The sequence below is a fragment of the Babylonia areolata genome, chromosome 18, assembly GCF_041734735.1.
Source record: "Babylonia areolata isolate BAREFJ2019XMU chromosome 18, ASM4173473v1, whole genome shotgun sequence".
Classification (NCBI taxonomy): domain Eukaryota; kingdom Metazoa; phylum Mollusca; class Gastropoda; order Neogastropoda; family Buccinidae; genus Babylonia; species Babylonia areolata.
In genome coordinates, this window is record NC_134893.1 from 2,240,717 (window position 1) to 2,262,832 (window position 22,116).

General features: G+C 45.8%; 1 protein-coding gene across 1 annotated transcript in view; it reads left to right on the forward strand.

The window, feature by feature from the left end:
• The window catches only part of LOC143293161 (uncharacterized), a 212,381-nt gene that overhangs the window by 141,687 nt on the left and 48,578 nt on the right, over nucleotides 1–22,116 (forward strand). The window contains exons 47-57 of the mRNA XM_076604084.1: nucleotides 1,099–1,224; nucleotides 3,146–3,438; nucleotides 6,629–6,769; nucleotides 7,470–7,565; nucleotides 11,538–11,756; nucleotides 12,113–12,377; nucleotides 13,270–13,366; nucleotides 15,332–15,428; nucleotides 16,604–16,765; nucleotides 18,059–18,220; nucleotides 20,310–20,468. Of these exons, the coding sequence (XP_076460199.1) occupies nucleotides 1,099–1,224; nucleotides 3,146–3,438; nucleotides 6,629–6,769; nucleotides 7,470–7,565; nucleotides 11,538–11,756; nucleotides 12,113–12,377; nucleotides 13,270–13,366; nucleotides 15,332–15,428; nucleotides 16,604–16,765; nucleotides 18,059–18,220; nucleotides 20,310–20,468 (1,817 nt within the window). The remainder of the gene's footprint in view (nucleotides 1–1,098; nucleotides 1,225–3,145; nucleotides 3,439–6,628; nucleotides 6,770–7,469; nucleotides 7,566–11,537; nucleotides 11,757–12,112; nucleotides 12,378–13,269; nucleotides 13,367–15,331; nucleotides 15,429–16,603; nucleotides 16,766–18,058; nucleotides 18,221–20,309; nucleotides 20,469–22,116) is intronic.

Below are 22,116 nucleotides of genomic sequence, written 5' to 3' on the forward strand. Positions count from 1 at the left end.
ACCACGAAATGACCAGGTTGATCAACCCTGACTGTCCAGTTAGGGTACCACGAAATGACCAGGTTGATCAACCCTGACTGTCCAGTTAGGGTACCACGAAATGACCAGGTTGATCAACCCTGACTGTCCAGTTAGGGTACCACGAAATGACCAGGTTGATCAACCCAAACTGTCCAGTAAGAGTACCACGAAATGACCAGGTTGATCAACCCAAACTGTCCAGTAAGAGTACCACGAAATGACCAGGTTGATCAACCCAAACTGTCCAGTAAGAGTACCACGAAATGACCAGGTTGATCAACCCTGACTGTCCAGTTAGAGTACCACGAAATGACCAGGTTGATCAACCCTGACTGTCCAGTTAGAGTACCACGAAATGACCAGGTTGATCAACCTAAACTGTCCAGTTAGGGTACCACGAAATGACCAGGTTGATCAACCCTGACTGTCCAGTAAGAGTACCACGAAATGACCAGGTTGATCAACCATAACTGTCCAGTTTCAAAACATGAATAACCTGAGTGACAGTTTTTCTGTGAGAAAATTTTCCAGAAAGGTTTCGAAAAATATAAAATTGTTCGCGGAAAGTTTTTTTTTTTCATAGTCGAAACAGATTTCTGCGTGTGTTTGTGTAAGTTTGTGCCTGCCTTTGTGTGCGTATGTGTTAGGGTAGCTGTTAGATACACATGTATGTTAAAATGTATGTATGCAGTGTGTGTGTGTGTGTGTGTGTGTGTGTGTGGTCACATTTTGGTGTGTGTATGTAACATTGATGTAATGTTTTGTGTTAACAAAAGCGTTTCTGTAAAGCACCTAGAGCAGATTTCTGGATAGTGTGCTATATATGTACCCATTATTATTATTAAGTATTTGAATGAGAAAATAATTTTCCTTCTTTTCTTCTTCTCTTTTTTTTCCTTTTTTGAGAAATAGTGTCCTGAAAGTATGTTGTTGATGAATGAAGAAAATGGTTTCCGGAAACATTGTGAATGCTAATTGAAGAAATGTGTTTCTGATCAGCTTTTGAATCAAAGGAAAATCTTTCTTCAGTTTTCTTTCCTTCAGTGAGATTGTCTTTCTTGGTTTGTGACTTTGTAGTGAGGACGGGGAGTGGCACTACATCGTCATCTCGTGGAACCACACCACCGGCCTCCTGTCCTTTTTCGTCGACACCATCCGCATCCCTCTGCAGGACTACCACAAAGGGAGGCCACTGGACCTCAAGTCAGTCTGCCTGCTGCCTCGTTTTGTCTTCATCCATGCGCAGAAAATATGATGTTTCTGCTGTTGTGCGTGATTGTGTGTGTGTGTGTGAGTGTGTGTGTGTGTGTGTATGTGTGTGTGTGTGTGTGTGCGTGCGTGATTGTGTGTGTGTGTGAGAGAGAGAGAGAGAGAGAGAGAGAGAGATGCGGATGTGTTATTCATATAAAGGCTTTTGTCCCTCATGAAGGGAACAACATACAAAGAAGCACAGTGATTGAAGAAGAAAATGAAGTTGCAACATATGTGAAATACCCGACGACACAGGTTGTGACGTCATGGGCACACAGGGACTGGGGCAGATGAATGAAAATGGAGAAAGATTTGCAGACATATGCTCCCTTAATCAACTGGTAATGTGGAGTGATGGCCTAGAGGTAACGCGCCCACTTAGGAAGCGAGAGAATCTGAGCGCGCTGGTTCCAATCACGGCTCAGCCACCAATATTTTCTCCCCCTCCACTAGACCTTGAGTGGTGGTCTGGACACTAGTCATTCGGATGAGACGATAAACCGAGGTCCCGTGTGCAGCATGCACTTTGCGCACGTAAAAAAACCCACGGCAACAAAAGGGTTGTTCCTGGCAAAATTCTGTAGAAAAATCTACTTCCATAGGAAAAACAAATAAAACTGCACGCAGGAAAAAATAAAAAAAAAAAGGGTGGCGCTGCAGTGTAGCGACGCGCTCTCCCTGGGTTCATCTGATCACGTCACAGAGAACAAAGCAGATCATATATACATCAGCCGGAAGTTCAGCCGGTCATGGCAGGATCATGAGTTCAGCAGGTCATGGCAGGATGTAAGAGTTGAGAGGAGCAGACGGGGCGTCAGACCACCGCCTGCTGCTGAAGACCACGGAATTACCACGCGCTCCACTCCAGTTCTGTGGAGAAATGGCGGTGATGGCCTGTGCTCCACTCCAGGTCTGTGGAGAAATGTCGGTGATGGCCTGTGCTCCACTCCAGTTCTGTGGAGAAATGGCGGTGATGGCCTGTGCTCCACTCCAGGTCTGTGAAGAAATGGCGGTGATGGCCTGTGCTCCACTCCAGTTCTGTGGAGAAATGGCGGTGATGGCCTGTGCTCCACTCCAGGTCTGTGAAGAAATGGCGGTGATGGCCTGTGCTCCACTCCAGTTCTGTGGAGAAATGGCGGTGATGGCCTGTGCTCCACTCCAGGTCTGTGGAGAAATGTCGGTGATGGCCTGTGCTCCACTCCAGTTCTGTGGAGAAATGGCGGTGATGGCCTGTGCTCCACTCCAGGTCTGTGGAGAAATGGCGGTGATGGCCTGTGCTCCACTCCAGGTCTGTGGAGAAATGTCGGTGATGGCCTGTGCTCCACTCCAGGTCTGTGGAGAAATGGCGGTGATGGCCTGTGCTCCACTCCAGTTCTGTGGAGAAATGGCGGTGATGGCCTGTGCTCCACTCCAGGTCTGTGGAGAAATGTCGGTGATGGCCTGTGCTCCACTCCAGTTCTGTGGAGAAATGGCGGTGATGGCCTGTGCTCCACTCCAGGTCTGTGGAGAAATGGCGGTGATGGCCTGTGCTCCACTCCAGGTCTGTGGAGAAATGCCGGTGATGGCCTGTGCTCCACTCCAGGTCTGTGGAGAAATGTCGGTGATGGCCTGTGCACCACAGGGAGCGAAGGGCCTAAGTAACAAATCTGAAACGCAATTCTTTGAACAATTATAATGACAGATTCCTCTGTGTGTGTGTGTGTGTGTGTGTGTGTGTGCGTGTGTGTGTGTGCGTGTGACAGAGAGAGAGAGAGAGAACGCGTGTCTGTTTTGGCTGTGAGAGAAAGTGCAGCGCGCGAGCGCGCGGGGCATCCAAATAGGTAATCCAACATTCACTGTTTCCTTATTCCCCCCTCCCCACCCCTTTTTCCAGCGTGTGGATGGTGCTAGGCTGTCGTTACGACACGGCTGCAGGCGGGTGTCGGGTGGACGAGGGTTTCAACGGGTACGTCAGCCAGGTGTCGCTGTACGGGAGAGAGCTGCTCTTCAAGGACGAGCTGACGGTGCTGGGCAACACGGACCCGTTCTACGTCTTCCCCGGGGCGCTCATGACCTGGGGCGAGTTCCTCCTCTACCCCGGCGTCACCAGGGTCTACAACTCCAAGGCCGACCTCACCTGCCCCTGGGGCTTCACCGGATTCCCGAGCTGCACCACCCCTGTGGCCGGTCAGTAGGGGGATTGCTGGTGTTGGAGATGTGTGGTATGTCCATGTGCACCACCCCTGTGGCTGGTCAGTTTGGGGAGTGTTGGTGTTGGAGATGTGTGGTATGTCCATGTGCACCACCCCTGTGGCTGGTCAGTTTGGGGAGTGTTGGTGTTGGAGATGGGGTGGTGGAGATGTGTGGTATGTCCATGTGCACCACCCCTGTGGCTGGTCAGTTTGGGGATTGTTGGTGTTGGAGATGGGGTGGTGGAGATGTGTGGTATGTCCATGTGCACCACCCCTGTGGCTGGTCAGTTGGGGATTGTTGGTGTTGGAGATGGGGTGGTGGAGATGTGTGGTATGTCCATGTGCACCACCCCTGTGGCTGGTCAGTAGGGGGAGTGTTGGTGTTGGAGATGGGGTGGTGGAGATGTGTGGTATGTCCATGTGCACCACCCCTGTGGCTGGTCAGTTTGGGGAGTGTTGGTGTTGGAGATGGGGTGGTGGAGATGTGTGGTATGTCCATGTGCACCACCCCTGTGGCTGGTCAGTAGGGGATTGTTGGTGTTGGAGATGGGGTGGTGGAGATGTGTGGTATGTCCATGTGCACCACCCCTGTGGCTGGTCAGTTTGGGGAGTGTTGGTGTTGGAGATGGGGTGGTGGAGATGTGTGGTATGTCCATGTGCAGATCCCACCCCCTGCTTTGAAGAAATTGTGTTGTGTTGTGTTGTGTTGTATTGCATTGTATTGCGTTGTATTGTGTTGTGTTGTGTTGTGTTGTCTTGTCTTGTGTTGTGTTATATTGTGTTGTATTGCATTGTATTGTGTTGTGTTGTGTTGTATTGTATTGTATTACTCTTTGTCACAACAAATTTTGATTGACAGTGTGAAATTCGGGCTGATGTCAGCAGGGAGGGCACCTCGCTACAGTGCAACGCCACCGTTTTATTTTTCTGCCTGCAAAGTGTATTTGTTTTCCTCTCAAAGTGGATTTTGTTACAGAATATTACCAGGGACAACTCTTAACGTGCAATAAGTGCATGCTACAAACGTGAGAATGTTACCAGGGACAACTGTTAACGTGCAATAAGTGCATGCTGCACACGTGAGAATGTTACCAGGGACAACTGTTAACGTGCAATAAGTGCATGCTGCACACGTGAGAATGTTACCAGGGACAACTCTTAACGTGCAGTAAGTGCATGCTACACACGTGAGAATGTTACCAGGGACAACTCTTAACGTGCAGTAAGTGCATGCTACAAACGTGAGAATGTTACCAGGGACAACTCTTAACGTGCAGTAAGTGCATGCTACAAACGTGAGAATGTTACCAGGGACAACTGTTAATGTGCAATAAGTGCATGCTGCACACGTGAGAATGTTACCAGGGACAACTGTTAATGTGCAATAAGTGCATGCTGCACACGTGAGAATGTTACCAGGGACAACTGTTAATGTGCAATAAGTGCATGCTGCACACGTGAGAATGTTACCAGGGACAACTGTTAACGTGCAATAAGTGCATGCTACACACGTGAAAATGTTACCAGGGACAACTCTTAACGTGCAATAAGTGCATCCTACAAACGTGACCTCAGTTTATCGTCTCATCACCATTGTTCATTAGATATTTTGTTGTTGGTTAAATCTCCAGTGTAAAACTAAGCGGAATGGCTGGCACCTTCATAAAGAGTTTACATGTGTGATAACTGATATGATAACTGATGTCACTGATTGATATGTAAAACATAATTAGAGACGTCATTGTCTTGGTATTGCTTCTTTATTGGAGGATGTTTGTTGGGGACATGTTTTCATTCTGAATATGGCCTCGGTTGGAGTGAAGCACTTTGAATGAATTAATCATAACGTTTGAACATGACCGCAAGAAACATAGCTTTTCGTCCCCGAAATTTATTAGCACAGAACAATGTGAATTTATTTTGGGGTTTTTTTTTCTGGGCAGGCAAGTCCTTGGTTTGTATTGAATTATTTATCTCGGCGCAACAATCTGAGATTGGTCATACCCGTATCTTGATTATGACTGAGTTAAAAACTCTGGTATTGACTTGGAGATGGTAAAAACATACAAGAGACTTTCTGTCTTCTCTCCCACCCCACCCCCACCCCCTTAGATTGTTTTTGTTTCCCCCCACCCACTCTTCCTCTCCACCCTCTACTCTGAAGTCATCAGTGCCTCGCACAGAACAACTGTCCACCAGATTCCCCCAGAGAGCTGGCGGTGGTGTGTCAAAGCCTGCGTGTCTACAAATGATGTTGAATTTATCTTGTTCATTCTTGTTGCTGTGTGTCTGCAAATAATGTTGAATTTATTTTGTTCATTCTTGTTGCTGTGTGTCTACAAATGATGTAGAATTTATGTTGTTCATTCTTGTTGCTGTGTGTCTACAAATGATGTTGAATTTATGTTGTTCATTCTTGTTGCTGTGTGTCTGCAAATGATGTTGAATTTATGTTGTTCATTCTTGTTGCTGTGTGTCTGCAAATGATGTTGAATTTATGTTGTTCATTCTTGTTGCTTTGTGTCTGCAAATGATGTTGAATTTATGTTGTTCATTCTTGTTGCTGTGTGTCTACAAATAATGTTGAATTTATGTTGTTCATTCTTGTTGCTGTGTGTCTGCAAATGATGTTGAATTTATGTTGTTCATTCTTGTTGCTGTGTGTCTGCAAATGATGTTGAATTTATGTTGTTCATTCTTGTTGCTGTGTGTCTGCAAATGATGTTGAATTTATGTTGTTCATTCTTGTTGCTGTGTGTCTGCAAATGATGTTGAATTTATGTTGTTCATTCTTGTTGCTGTGTGTCTGCAAATGATGTTGAATTTATGTTGTTCATTCTTGTTGCTGTGTGTCTGCAAATGATGTTGAATTTATGTTGTTCATTCTTGTTGCTGTGTGTCTGCAAATGATGTTGAATTTATGTTGTTCATTCTTGTTGCTGTGTGTCTGCAAATGATGTTGAATTTATGTTGTTCATTCTTGTTGCTGTGTGTCTGCAAATGATGTTGAATGTATGTTGTTCATTCTTGTTGCTGTGTGTCTGCAAATGATGTTGAATTTATGTTGTTCATTCTTGTTGCTGTGTGTCTGCAAATGATGTTGAATTTATGTTGTTCATTCTTGTTGCTGTGTGTCTGCAAATGATGTTGAATTTATGTTGTTCATTCTTGTTGCTGTGTGTCAGGGAAAACTGCGGTGAGTGTGGACCAGGACTCTTGCCCCAGTGACATCATCAAGTACAGCAAGGCCAGGGTCACACAGGTCACCTGGCCAACGGTCACCTTCACAGGTCAGGTCAACCAGGTCACGGCCTCACTGTCTTCAGGTAACCTTCACCTTTTCATTTTTTCCTTTTTTGTTTTTGTTTTGTGATAATGTGTTTAATTTTGTATAATTGTAATATTGTATAATTTTGTACATTGTTTATTTTCGTATGTGTGTATTGTACATCGAAAAGGATTTGATCTGACTTTTTGTCTTTGAAAACGTGTGTTTGTGTGTGTGTGTGTGTGTGTGTGTGTGTGTGTGTGTGTGTGTGTGTGTGTGTGTGTGTTCTTGATTGCTCGCTTATTCTTGACTATGTGGATAGTATGTAATTGTTAACTTTATTATCAGTTTCATTGATTTGTCATTAGATTGATTCATGTTCTGTTGACAAATCTGTCGTTGTTGTTCTTGTTCTTGTTGTTTGTTTTGTTTTGTTTTATTGTTGTTTTTACGACAAAAACAAGACCAAAGTCTGATTGGTTGATTGATTGATTGACTGATCGATTAATATGATTGCTTGATTGATTGATTGACTGATCGATTAATATGATTGCTTCTGTAGCACCTATCCTCGGTCAAAGACCGAAGTAAAAGTGCTTTCCAAACACGGAGTCATTTGCACAACAGGCTGCCAGCCTGGGTAGAGCCTGACTGAGAACTACCCGCCTTTAGGCATCCACCAATCGTTTCCGTGTGATGTTGTGATGTGCATGTGACTGGCCGTGGGGAACAGGAGTGCAGTGCCCTTTGTGTTGCAGGCACGGTGTTCCTGTGGGGGAAGTACCCAGTGGTGGTGGAAGCTTCCAACATGGACGGCAACAAGGCACTGTGCACGTTCGACATCTATGTTCAGTGTAAGAACTTTTGGTTGTCCTTCGTTTTGTTGCTGGATAGGACAGATAGTGTAGGAGGTCCTTTTGGCATCACAGAAATGGGAGAATAGATAGTTTGGAGGTAATTTTGATATGAAAATAGAGGATGGATAGTTCAGACATAATTTTGGCGAGGAAATGTTGGATAGATAGCTTGGAGAATTTGGACGGGGGTGGAATTTGGGGGGTGTGTGTGTGGAGTGTAGACAATCTTTGTTATAATTCAGACCTGGAATAATGATGGAAAGGATATAGAAGATTTGGACGTGGGGATGAATGATAGGAGATAATTTTGCTGTTGGGATGGATGATATACAGGAGATAATTTGGCCATGGGGGTGGAGGATAGATAGGAGACAGTTTGGACGTGGTATCGAGGATAGATAAGAAATAATTGATGTCTGGTGGGGGTGGATAAGAGATAATTTGGACGTGGGGACTGAGCAAAGACAGGAGATAATTGCGATGTGAGGATTAGTGATAGATAGGAATAATTTGAAGGTGGGGACTGAGGTGTTTTGTTTTTATTAACATTCAGCTTCTTTTTGAACAAGATGGCATCACAGGAACATTTATGAACCTTTTTACATCAGTCCGCAACACACACCAACGCCTATTAGCCCTTCCAACACACAGGAACATCTACATGTGTTAACCTTTTCTACACCTGGTACACAACAAACGATTCGGGCACACCTTTTCTTAAGCACCAGACTTCTACACATACAGTACAAAAATAAATCTCAACTTCTCAACTCAAGCCATCACCATTCCAGACATTTATAAAAACCAAAGCATGAGAGAAAAAAATGAACAAGAGTTCCATGTCGTTTAATTGCAAAGTAGAGGTGTTTTAGGCTGCTGCATTATGCTTGGTCCGAACACAGACTGACCACCCACACAAAAAGCAACAGTGACAGGTTAGGGTGAGAGGGCGGACGGGAAAAGCAGACCACAACATAGTTTCAGTTTCAGTTTTAGTAGCTCAAGGAGGCGTCACTGCGTTCGGACAAATCCATATACGCTACACCACATCTGACCAGCAGCATAACCCAACGCGCTTAGTCAGGCAATGAGAAAAAAAAGGTGAATAAATAATAGATAAATACATTAAAAAAAAACAAACTACTACCACTACTAATAATACGTATAAGGTGCAAAAACCTGATGAAGTCAACTATAAGGTACATAAATAAATAAATAAATAATAATTATAATATAAAAAAGTAGTAGTAGTAATAATAATAATAATAATAATAATAATAATAAATGAATAAATAATAAAGACAACAATGATGATAAATAAGCAAATAAATATGAAACATGGAGACACACATTCACACTGGCACATACACCCACATATGCATAACAGATATGCACCAAACATGCAGTTTCACAGATATGAAAGCACAGTCAAATACACATGAACGTACATGAACACAGCGTCGTGTTAACAGCAGCAGATTGCTCCAGACGTTCCGTGCGTCTTCAGAAAAGACATAATCATGACCAGCGTTCTTCTGCTGCTTTCCTGGAAGTGGCCAGGCTGAGAGAGGAAACCGTGCACAGCTCCTCTCACCCTCCTCTCTCCCTCCTCTCTCCCTCCTCTCACCCTCCTCTCTCCCTCCTCTCTCCCTCCTCTCACCCTCCTCTCACCCTCAGACTGCACAGCTCCTCTCTCCCTCCTCTCTCCCTCCTCTCTCCCTCCTCTCACCCTCCTCTCTCCCTCCTCTCACCCTCCTCTCACACTCAGACTGCACAGCTCCTCTCTCCCTCCTCTCACCCTCCTCTCACCCTCCTCTCACCCTCAGACTGCACAGCTCCTCTCTCCCTCCTCTCACCCTCCTCTCTCCCTCCTCTCACCCTCCTCTCACACTCAGACTGCACAGCTCCTCTCACCCTCCTCTCTCCCTCCTCTCTCCCTCCTCTCACCCTCCTCTCTCCCTCCTCTCACCCTCAGACTGCACAGCTCCTCTCACCCTCCTCTCTCCCTCCTCTCACCCTCCTCTCTCCCTCCTCTCACCCTCCTCTCACCCTCCTCTCTCCATCCTCTCACCCTCCTCTCACCCTCCTCTCACCCTCAGACTGCACAGCTCCTCTCACCCTCCTCTCACCCTCCTCTCACCCTCCTCTCTCCCTCCTCTCACCCTCCTCTCACCCTCAGACTGCACAGCTCCTCTCTCCCTCCTCTCACCCTCCTCTCACCCTCCTCTCACCCTCAGACTGCACAGCTCCTCTCACCCTCCTCTCACCCTCCTCTCACCCTCAGACTGCACAGCTCCTCTCACCCTCCTCTCTCCCTCCTCTCTCCCTCCTCTCACCCTCCTCTCACCCTCAGACTGCACAGCTCCTCTCACCCTCCTCTCACCCTCCTCTCACCCTCAGCCTGCACAGCTCCTCTCACCCTCCTCTCTCCCTCCTCTCTCCCTCCTCTCACCCTCCTCTCACCCTCAGACTGCACAGCTCCTCTCACCCTCCTCTCAGCCTCCTCTCACCCTCCTCTCACCCTCAGACTGCACAGCTCCTCTCACCCTCCTCTCACCCTCCTCTCACCCTCAGACTGCACAGCTCCTCTCACCCTCCTCTCTCCCTCCTCTCTCCCTCCTCTCACCCTCCTCTCACCCTCCGACTGCACAGCTCCTCTCACCCTCCTCTCACCCTCCTCTCACCCTCCTCTCACCCTCAGACTGCACAGCTCCTCTCACCCTCCTCTCACCCTCCTCTCTCCCTCCTCTCACCCTCCTCTCACCCTCCTCTCACCCTCAGACTGCACAGTCCTTTCACCCTCCTCTCACCCTCCTCTCTCCCTCCTCTCTCCCTCCTCACCCTCCTCTCTCCCTCCTCTCTCCCTTCTCTCACCCTCCTCTCTCCCTCCTCTCACCCTCCTCTCCCCCTCCTCTCTCCCTCCTCTCACCCTCAGACTGCACAGCTCCTCTCACCCTCCTCTCTCCCTCCTCTCACCCTCTCACCCTCCTCTCACCCTCAGACTGCACAGCTCCTCTCACCCTCCTCTCTCCCTCCTCTCACCCTCCTCTCACCCTCCTCTCTCCCTCAGACTGCACAGCTCCTCTCACCCTCAGACTGCACAGCTCCTCTCTCCCTCCTCTCACCCTCCTCTCACCCTCCTCTCTCCCTCAGACTGCACAGCTCCTCTCACCCTCAGACTGCACAGCTCCTCTCTCCCTCAGACTGCACAGCTCCTCTCTCCCTCCTCTCACCCTCCTCTCACCCTCCTCTCTCCCTCAGACTGCACAGCTCCTCTCTCCCTCCTCTCACCCTCCTCTCTCCCTCAGACTGCACAGCTCCTCTCCTCAGACTGCACAGCTCCTCTCATCCTCAGACAATGCTTCAGCCCCCGCCTCCTTCATCTTCATCAGGGGTCATTGGTATTCACGGTGCTCTCCTCAGGGAGAGCGTGTCGCTACAGTACAGCGCCACACATCGTTTTTCTGCCTGCAAAGTGTGTTTGTGTATACACACTATTTAATTGTATAAAATGACCGTAGCACGGCACGAACCCGGTTGATTAGTCCCCTTTTTAAGTAAAGTGATCGATATGAAATCAGACTTAGAAGAAGAAAAAAACCTTTGATGATATGATTGACCGTGACCCATTTCCGTTACCTTTTATTTCCCATATCCGGAAAGAAAAAAAGACTCAGAAAGTGCACTGTTCCAAAACTTGTTAAACAGCTCGGTTTCTCGAGAAGAGGCTGGTATAGTCCTGCCCAGCACAGATATACCTATACAGTCTGATCGTGCTCCCAGTTAGAACCTAGACCCTTGCACCCACGAACATCATCCAAAGGTTGAATAGCCCGGTTTCCTGAGAAGCACCTGGCGTAGACCTACCCAACACAAGGTGTACAACCAGATAATATTCCTAGTTGGGATACAGACCCACGCACCCGCGCGGAGCAGTTTGACCTCAGATGTGACGTGTCTCACGTGCAGATGACAAGTGCACGACGCCCAAGACGCCGGTGAACGCCAAGCAAGTGTTCTGCGCCAACTTCGCGGACGACATGCAGAGAGACTACCGCCAGTGCTCGGTCAGCTGCAACCCCAACTTTCAGGTTGTGGTTCCATCCCCGCTGATCCACACCTGTGGCCCCGTGGGTAGCTGGGACCCCCCCAACCGGTACCTGCCCTACACCCTGCCTCCTTGTGGGGGTACGCCGCTACCAGTCCTGTTTTTGTGGAGTGTGGTTGGGTATTTGTTTTCGTGAGGGTGTGTGTGTGTGTGTGTGTGTGTGTGTGTGTGTGTTTCATTGTGTAAGATGGAGTTTTTTCCTTCTGATCAATCAGTTGTTCTTTTCCTTGTAAAAAAAATATCTAAGTCCAGGACACAGCATATTTAATAACGGCCTTACACTAGACTTTCTGTATTTTACTGGCTATTATATTTTACCCCATGCACAGTTTTTAAGCCAAAATGGGGAATGGTCGTAGACTTGATACTTGACTGTCACAAGGCAGTGTACAACAGTGAATGAAGCCCCTCCGGGCTGTGCTGTGTACACCTGCAGGGACCTCCAGCCCCAAGCGACGCCTGAAGGTGATGATAGTGTATCACGTGCCGTCCACCGAGTGCAGCGAGGTGTCCCAGGAGGTCCGTGAGCAGACGGAGATCCGCCTGCAGCAGCAGAACTCGCGCTGGTCCAGCGGGCTGTGTCAGCGCACGGACTGCTCGGACATCCAGCTGGACATCACGTGTGAGCGGGGCCACACCCCGGCCGGCTCGCAGCTCCCCTACTCCGACATCGGCGTCACTGTCACTGCCAACAACATGCCGTTAGTCGCCTGTCCTTCGTATCCTCTCTGCCATTATGTCGTGTTGTGTTCTGTTGTATTGTATTGTATTGTATTGTCGGAGACCAAGCTCAAAGCGCTTTGCAAACCAGGGCTCATTTGCACAACAGGCTGCCTACCTAGGTCGATCCGACTGACGGCTACCAATGAGCGCTCATCATTCGTTTCCTGTGTCATTTAATCGGATTTTAGGCACGCACACATACAAACTCAGACAGACATGTAACATTGTATTGTATTGTATTGTATTGTACAGGGATTGGGTCATGGTTGCATTGTATTGTATTGTATTGTACAGGGATTGGGTCTTGGTTGTATTGTATTGTATTGTATCGTATTTACAGGGATTGGGTCTTGGTTGTATTGTATTGTATTGTATCGTATTTACAGGGGTTGGGTCATGGTTGTATTGTATTGTACAGGAATTGGGTCATGGTCGTATTGTATTGTACAGGAATTGGGTCATGGTTGTATTGTATTGTACAGGAATTGGGTCATGGTTGTATTGTATTGTACAGGGATTGGGTCATGGTCGTATTGTATTGTATTGTACAGGGGTTAGGTCATGGTTGTATTGTATCGTATTTACAGGGGTTGGGTCATGGTTGTATTGTATTGTACATGGGTTGGGTCATGGTTGTATTGTATTGTACAGGGATTGGTTGATGGTTATTTACAGCGCGTGTGCTTTCAGATTGGTAGTTACGAATTTAAATTTGCATCGCAAGGTAATGATTGCTTCTAACGGTTTTGTACATGCACATGGGGCATGTGTTGGGGTGTGTGTGTGTGTGTGTGTGTGTGTGTGTGTGTGTGTGTGTGTGTGTGTGTGTGCGATGCAGTGATGTTCGTCAGCTGTGTGTGGTTGTTGCAGACACGAACTGACCAGTACATCGGACTCCTCCCTGACCCGATCCCCCGAGGACCTGTTTCAGCAGCTGGTGCTGAGCGACACCGTCTTTGACTTCAGTGTCAGTGGACTGCAGCCATTTTTTTTCCTTGTTCTTTTTTTTGGGGGGGTTGGGTGGGGCGGGTGGTGGGGGGGGGGGGTTGGGGGAGCGGCAGAGAGGGAGGGCCTACAACCTTCTCTTTTTTCCCACATATTTCTTCTGCTGCTGCTGCTGCTTCTGTTCTTTTTTCCCCTTTTTTTCTTCTCTTTTTTTCTTTGTCTTTTATTGTGAGGTCTCCATTCTTCTGTTTCTTCCCCAGTCTTTCCTTTTCTCCTACCAGTTTCCTGTTTACCTCTTATGCCCCACTGTCGCCCACATACACACCTTAACTAGTTTCTTGTGTGTGTGTGTGTGTGTGTGTGTGTGTGTGTGTGTGTGTGTGTGTGTGTTGTTTTTCATTCGTGTTTTGAGGGCGTGCATGTTAATTGTGTTCGATGACTATACATTTATGCATTTACCAGGTTTCTGATGTTCTAGTGTTCTGCTGTGTGCATTCTAAACATGTATTGCAAGTGATAACATCTGTCTGGGTATATAATTGCTCACGTGTGAGTTGTTGTTTTAAATATTGAAGCTATTCTGGCGTCCATCCTCTCTCTCTCTCTCTTATTGTGTGGTAATGTGTGTTGTGCTGTATTGTATGGTGTTGTGATGTGTGTAATGTGTGTGTTTGCTGTATTGTGTGGTGTTGTGATGTGTGTAATGTGTGTGTTGTGCTGTATTGTATGGTGTTGTGATGTGTGTAATGTGTGTGTTTGCTGTATTGTATGGTGTTGTGATGTGTGTAATGTGTGTGTTGTGCTGTATTGTATGGTGTTGTGATGTGTGTAATGTGTGTGTTGTGCTGTATTGTATGGTGTTGTGATGTGTCGTAATGTGTGTTGTGCTGTATTGTATGGTGTTGTGATGTGTGTAATGTGTGTGTTGTGCTGTATTGTATGGTGTTGTGATGTGTGTAATGTGTGTGTTGTGCTGTATTGTATGGTGTTGTGATGTGTCGTAATGTGTGTTGTGCTGTATTGTATGGTGTTGTGATGTGTGTAATGTGTGTGTTTGCTGTATTGTGTGGTGTTGTGATGTGTGTAATGTGTGTTGTGCTGTACTGTATGGTGTTGTGATGTGTGTAATGTGTGTGTTGTGCTGTATTGTATGGTGTTGTGATGTGTGTAATGTGTGTGTTGTGCTGTGTTGTATGGTGTTGTGATGTGTGTAATGTGTGTTTGCTGTATTGTATGGTGTTGTGATGTGTGTAATGTGTGTTGTGCTGTATTGTGTGGTGTTGTGATGTGTCGTAATGTGTGTTGTGCTGTATTGTGTGGTGTTGTGATGTGTCGTAATGTGTGTTGTGCTGTATTGTATGGTGTTGTGATGTGTGTAATGTGTGTGTTGTGCTGTATTGTATGGTGTTGTGATGTGTGTAATGTGTGTTGTGCTGTATTGTGTGGTGTTGTGATGTGTGTAATGTGTGTGTTGTGCTGTATTGTGTGGTGTTGTGATGTGTGGTAATGTGTGTTGTGCTGTATTGTATGGTGTTCTGATGTGTCGTAATGTGTGTGTTGTGCTGTATTGTGTGGTGTTGTGATGTGTGTAATGTGTGTTGTGCTGTATTGTGTGGTGTTGTGATGTGTGTAATGTGTGTTGTGCTGTATTGTGTGGTGTTGTGATGTGTGTAATGTGTGTTGTGCTGTATTGTATGGTGTTGTGATGTGTGTAATGTGTGTTGTGCTGTATTGTGTGGTGTTGTGATGTGTGTAATGTGTGTGTTGTGCTGTATTGTATGGTGTTGTGATGTGTGTCATGTGTGTGTTGTGCTGTATGGTGTTGTGATGTGTGTAATGTGTGTTGTGTTCAGCAATGCACTGCCCCATGACCAAGCCAGGTTTCGGGACCAGTAATAGTAACAGTGACATTTTTTTCATATCGTTTGTTTTTGGAGACTTGTTTGACATGATTATAGAGATATGTTTTCATCTTTTGAATTTTCAGAACCGTATAGCTGAAGCGGTGCCGGATCCCAACGGGCTGGACGTGCAGATTGAACTCCTGTGTGACGCCCCAACGGCCCCCAGTGGAGACCAGTGTGGTAAGACATTGACGTGCAGAAACTATGTATCACCAATCTGCCTGGTTGTTACATCCATCACCTGTGACGTGCAGAAACTATGTATCACCCATCTGCCTGGCTGTTACATCCATTATCTGTGACGTCCAGAAACTATGTATCACCCATCTGCCTGGTTGTTACATCATCTGTGACGTGCAGAAACTATGTATCACCAATCTGCTGGCTGTTACATCCATCATCTGTGACGTCCAAAAACTATGTATCACCAACCTGCCTGGTTGTTACATCCTATCATATATGCAGTTCACGTGCCACTGTCACAAATTATCTAATTATCTACTGATGCTGGTGGACGTCATATTCCACGTGAACTGTGTATTTGTTGTGACTGTGAGGTGGGTGTGGTTGGGAATGGATTTCGTTTTTTTGAGGACTGCCCGCATTTAGCAGACTGTTCGATCGAAACTGGTACGTTCCAAAGAAATGTCTGAATCCAAAATCGGTTTTCAAACTTTTGCACTTTGTTGAAAGCAGGAAGGAGAGTGTGTTTGGAAGTGGGTAAATTAAACAAAAAATGGGAAAGATTATAAGATGATATGATAGTTTAGTCAAGTGTTTTTTACACCAATTTTTTATTACTGTTTATGGTTTGATTTTGGTGTGTAACACCAACGATATTACTTTATATCCTCCATGACTCAACAGGAGTCAGGATCAAAATGTTCGTGATTCTTGACAGGCCAGCTGCAAAGGTCTCCAGTGAACGGAGAGCGACTACAGACAGACACTGGATGCTTTCAAAACTCACTGTAATCTTTTTATTTTCCCTGTATTTCTTCCCCGTTTCGTTCTGCCCAGGCAGAAAAAGCATGCACACGAATTACACGTTTTACCTTTTCTCGGTCTAAATGGCGAAAGGTGTGAAAACGGTCGCCGGTTGTGATATTACGCAATTCGCCTGTGATATGCTGTATATACTTGCTGTGTGGTCCCCAAAACAGTCACACAGTTAACGTGGTGGAGTTTATAGAAGTTAAAATAATGAGCAAAAACCGCTCACCAAAAAAATCATGCAAATTCTCTCTCTCTCTCTCTCTCTCTCTCTCTCTCTATATATATATATATATATATATATATATATGTAAGTGTAAGTGCGCGTGTGTGTATCCAAAATGTGTGTTGTGCACGTGCAGTGGACTGCGCGGCGGGGTCGTACTATGACGCCGTGAAGAAGCGGTGCGCGCTGTGCCCTGTGGGCAAGTACCAACCGTTGAGCGGACAGACAGGTTGTGCGGACTGCACTCCGGGCACCACCACGGAGACGGCGGGGTCCTCCAACAGCAACCAGTGCAAACGTCAGTACCACTCACCGTCTTTTTTGTCTTTTTTTTTGTGGGGGGGGTATTCAAATATCAAGTTGTTCAAAATACTAAGGTTAAATTCCCATTGTCTTCACAGCCACCAGTCCTCTAAAAACAACCAGTGCTAACGTCAGTACCACTCACCGTCTTTTTTTTGAGGGGGTGGGGGGGGTGTTTATTCAAATATCAAGTTGTTCAAAATACTAAGGTTAAATGTCCCATAGTCTTCACAGCCACCAGTCCTCTAAAAACAACCACTGCTAACGTCAGTACAGCTCACGGTCCTTTTCTTCTTTTATTTTTTTTCTGTTGTTTATTCAGACATATCAAAGTAAGGTTAAAGGTTCTATAACCTTCGCAGCAATCAGTCCTCTGAAAACAACCACTGCTAACGTGAGTGCAACTCTCTTATCTTTTTAATCGTGTTTGTTGTTGATTCAAAGGTTCAGGTTAACTCACTCAGTACGGCCAGCCCTCTCTTCTCCTCTACACAGACCCCTCGGATGTCCAGTGGGTGTCTGAATGACCCAACCTTTAGCTTCCGTCGTCAGATCTGTGGTATTCTTTGTCAACATTCACCTCTTCAGTATAAGAGCGTTCCGCTTGCAATATTTTGATGATGGTAATTGGGATGAAACGCTGTTAACGTCGTCTCTTTCGCCGTTCGTATGGAGAGAGTTAAAGCAGCCACTACAAACGTCGTGGATCTCGTTTAATAAACCAGTCAGTTGTAGGCTGACATGGGTATTTAGAACTCCGATCAGACTTCACCTTAAAGGTAAATCTCGTTTGATTAACCAGTCAACTGCATGTTGACAGGGGTGTATAAAACTCCGATTATACTTCACCTTTCAGGTAGGTGTATAGAACTCAGATTAAACTTCACCTTTCAGATAGGTGTATAGAACTCAGATTAAACTTCACCTTTCAGGTAGGTGTATAGAACTTCGATTAAACTTCACCTTTCAGGTAGGTGTATAGAACTTCGATTAAACTTCACCTTTCAGGTAGGTGTATAGAACTCAGATTAAACTTCACCTTTCAGGTAGGTGTATAGAACTTCGATTAAACTTCACCTTACAGGTAGGTGTATAGAACTTCGATTAAACTTCACCTTACAGGTAGGTGTATAGAACTCCGATTAAACTTCACCTTTCAGGTAGGTGTATAGAACTTCGATTAAACTTCACCTTTCAGTTAGGTTTATAGAAGACTGATCGAACTTCACGTTACAGGTAGGTGCATAGAACTTGGATTTAAGTTAACCAGCCAGTTGTCTGTCGACAGGGGTGTGCGCCACGGGTCAGTACTACAACCACACACTGGATGACTGTGCCCTGTGCCCTCAGGGCTTCTTCCAGAACACCACCGGCCTCTTCTTCTGCTACCCGTGCCCTGTGGACAAGACCACTCGTCAAGCCGGTGCCAGGTCCCAGTCCGTCTGCTACAGTGAGTCCCTCGCCTGGCCTTGATGTGCACCTTAACATCTGTTGTCAAAAAAGAAAAAAACACCATTAGGTCAAACTGTTCGGGGTTTGAGTCTCGGTTCGTTGAAAGTTGCTTAGTTCGAGGGGGTGGGAGAGCCGTAAAAATTAGACAGCGCCTCCACATCTTTCGGAGCAGTGATATGACCGACTTGTATCAACCCCTCCCGCTGTGAGTCATTTGATGCTAGCTGGTCGTCAATCCTTAGTCGTCCGGAAGTCCACATTTGCAAAAGCATAATTCCCCATTTCGTGAAGTCTCTCAAAAGTGAAATTTGATTGCATTAAATGAAGATTCTTACTATGAAACACAACAGTGTGATTGTGGGGAAGACAGGCACAGGCACTGAAGTCTTCTACCCGTAACAGTTTACAGAACAGAAGTCTTCTACCCGTAACAGTTTACAGCACAGAAGTCTCTACCCAAAACAGTTTACACCACAGAAGTCTCTACCCAAAACAGTTTACAGCACAGAAGTCTTCTACCCGTAACAGTTTACAGCACAGAAGCCTTCTACCCGTAACAGTTTACAGCACAGAAGCCTTCTACCTGTAACAGTTTACAGCACAGAAGCCTTCTACCTGTAACAGTTTACAGCACAGAAGCCTTCTACCTGTAACAGTTTACAGCACAGAAGCCTTCTACCTGTAACAGTTTACAGCACAGAAGTCTTCTACCCGTAACAGTTTACAGCACAGAAGTCTTCTACCCAGAAAAGTTTACAGCACAGAAGTCTCTACCCAGAAAAGTTTACAGCACAGAAGCCTTCTACCCGTAACAGTTTACAGCACAGAAGTCTTCTACCCGTAACAGTTTACAGCACAGAAGTCTTCTACCCAGAAAAGTTTACAGCACAGAAGTCTCTACCCAGAAAAGTTTACAGCACAGAAGTCTTCTACCCGTAACAGTTTACAGCACAGAAGTCTTCTACCCGTAACAGTTTACAGCACAGAAGTCTCTACCCAGAACAGTTTCCAGCACAGAAGTCTTCTACCCGTAGCAGTTTACAAAAACGCAAAAAATGTTGGGGTATGGGTGAAGGGATACAAAACATTTCGTTGGCAGAGCGAGTGGAGGATATGTGAATGATGGTTGATGTGTCTGACTATGATGCTCATTTTTCAGTCTTTCCCGAAAAGTTTAGCCTTCTGGCCGTGTGGAGACAGTACAACTGATGTGACTCTGGGTTACGAGCGTACATCTCTTCATGTTGGCCTTGGTTAGCCGTTCATGGGCTTCTTTACTAATGCCTGTGTGGACATAAGTAATGATGATAATCATGACAGAAATAATGATGATAATGATAACAATAATAATAACAAAAATATTCATAATGATAATGATATTCATTTTCAGTCTGTCATCATCTTAGATTAACAGATTATGAATAAATAAACGAAACCTTGGGTGAGGCCCCGTATTGCTGGTTACTGCACGAGTGAGACACTCTCGCAGGGAACTAATCAAAGTGTTGGACCAGATTTTGCTGCAAGTTGCGAAGTTGAATTCTTCTCTTCCAAGATTCTGTTCTCGCGTTTAGATTTATAGCTACCTAATGCCCGCAGTGACAAACAGTGATAATGTTAGTTTCAGAGTCCGCCAGTTGCGATACTTTGTGACACGACAGTGTTGTGTATGAATAGAGATATGGTGTTCGCCCCAGAGTCTGCTGTGTGTAATACTGTGTAATGAGAAAGTGGTGATGTGTATGACCAGAGAAATGATCATGTTCGTCCCAGAATCTGTTGTATGTAATACTGTGTAATAAATCAGTGGTGATGTGTATGACTGTTAGTCATCTTGTTAGTCCCAAAGCCTGCTGCAGTGAATACTGTGTGATCAGAGAGGTAGTGACGTGTATGTCTGGAGACATAATGTTAGTCCCTGAGTTTTGCTGCATATAATATGATACTGTCAGTCCTAGAGCATGCTGGACGTGATATTCTGCAGTTGATAAGACAGTGGCAAGGTGTATGGCAGGAGATGAAGACAGTGGGGGTGTGTATGACTGGAGATGACAGCAGATATCAGGAGGTGTTTGGTGACGTTGCAGATGACTGTCCACTGGGCCAGGAGCTGGCAGAGAACGGCACGTGCACCTCGTGTAACATGGGCTTCTACAAGCCCAGCGGGGAGACCCTGTGCGGCCCGTGCCCTGCCGGCCTGGTCACCAACCACACTGGGGCCGACAACATTGACGACTGTAATGTCGGTGAGTCCGGTGATTGTAATGTTGGTGAGTCCAGTGATTGTAGTGTTGGTGAGTCCAGTGATTATGTTGGTGAATCCAGTGATCGTAATGTTGGTGAGTCCAGTGATTGTAGTGTTGGTGAATCCAGTGATCGTAATGTTGGTGAGTCCAGTGATTGTCATGTTGGTGAGTCCAGTGATTGTAATGTTGGTGAGTCCAGTGATTGTAATGTCGGTGAGTCCAGTGATTGTCATGTTGGTGAGTCCAGTGATTGTCATGTTGGTGAGTCCAGTGATTGTAATGTTGGTGAGTCCAGTGATTGTAATGTCGGTGAGTCCAGTGACTGTCATGTCGGTGAGTCCAGTGATTGTAATGTTGGTGAGTCCAGTGATCATCATGTTGGTGAGTCCAGTGATTGTAATGTCGGTGAGTCCAGTGATTGTAATGTCGGTGAGTCCAGTGATCATCATGTTGGTGAGTCCAGTGACTGTAATGTTGGTGAGTCCAGTGATTGTAATGTTGGTGAGTCCAGTGATTGTCATGTTGGTGAGTCCAGTGATTGTAATGTTGGTGAGTCCAGTGATTGTAATGTTGGTGAGTCCAGTGATTGTCATGTTGGTGAGTCCAGTGATTGTAATGTTGGTGAGTCCAGTGACTGTAATGTCGGTGAGTCCAGTGACTGTAATGTTGGTGAGTCCAGTGATTGTAATGTTGGTGAGTCCAGTGATCATCATGTTGGTGAGTCCAGTGATTGTAATGTTGGTGAGTCCAGTGATTGTCATGTTGGTGAGTCCAGTGACTGTAATGTCGGTGAGTCCAGTGATTGTAATGTCGGTGAGTCCAGTGATCATCATGTCGGTGAGTCCAGTGATTGTAATGTCGGTGAGTCCCGTGATGCCTGCCTTCCCTTCTTATACAGGTGACCTAAAACTAACAGTCCGGAATCAGTGATTTCTTTCATTTTCTTTCTTTTATTTTTTTCTTTTCTTTTTCAGGGTAACAAAGGTGTCTGACCATGGGGGAACGAATGGAAATGGGAGTGGCAGTATCATAACATTTGCACTTACTATGATTCCATAGTTGGTTTCTGTAGCCCTGTTTATTGATAATGTATAAAATTGGTTTGTTGACTCACTTGGGTGGGATTTTATCTGAGTTTTTTTGGGTTTTTTTTTATCATTTCCACGTCAAAAATGGTTCCAGTAATCGTTTTCGTCTAAATCAACCTCTGTATTCTAAATTGAATATTTTAATGCCCTTTTGCTTTAGGAACGAATTTATTCGTTAGAGACTGTTCGAGACGGAGATCAAAGGCTGCGGTTTCTAAACCAACGTGGACTGCAGACATTTGTAATGCACACCAAGCGTATGGGCCTTTGACCTGTTGCTGCAAAACATGGCGATTTTGCTGACAAATGGTACTGTCTTGTGGTGTTTTAATCTCGTTTTTTACACAACAACACTGATGTAAGAACGCACTGGTTTCAAAGTGTCTTTCCAGAAACGTGTTGTTACAAGAGTATCCCGAGCACGCTCAGTTTAACGCGGTCACACTGCTGTGAAAGCATATTGTAAACTACTTTGTGAAAACGCCCACCCCACTTTGCACAGATTTTACCCAAAGGACGGGAGTGGGCGTTTACTGGGTACTTTACAGGAGCCAGTTCCT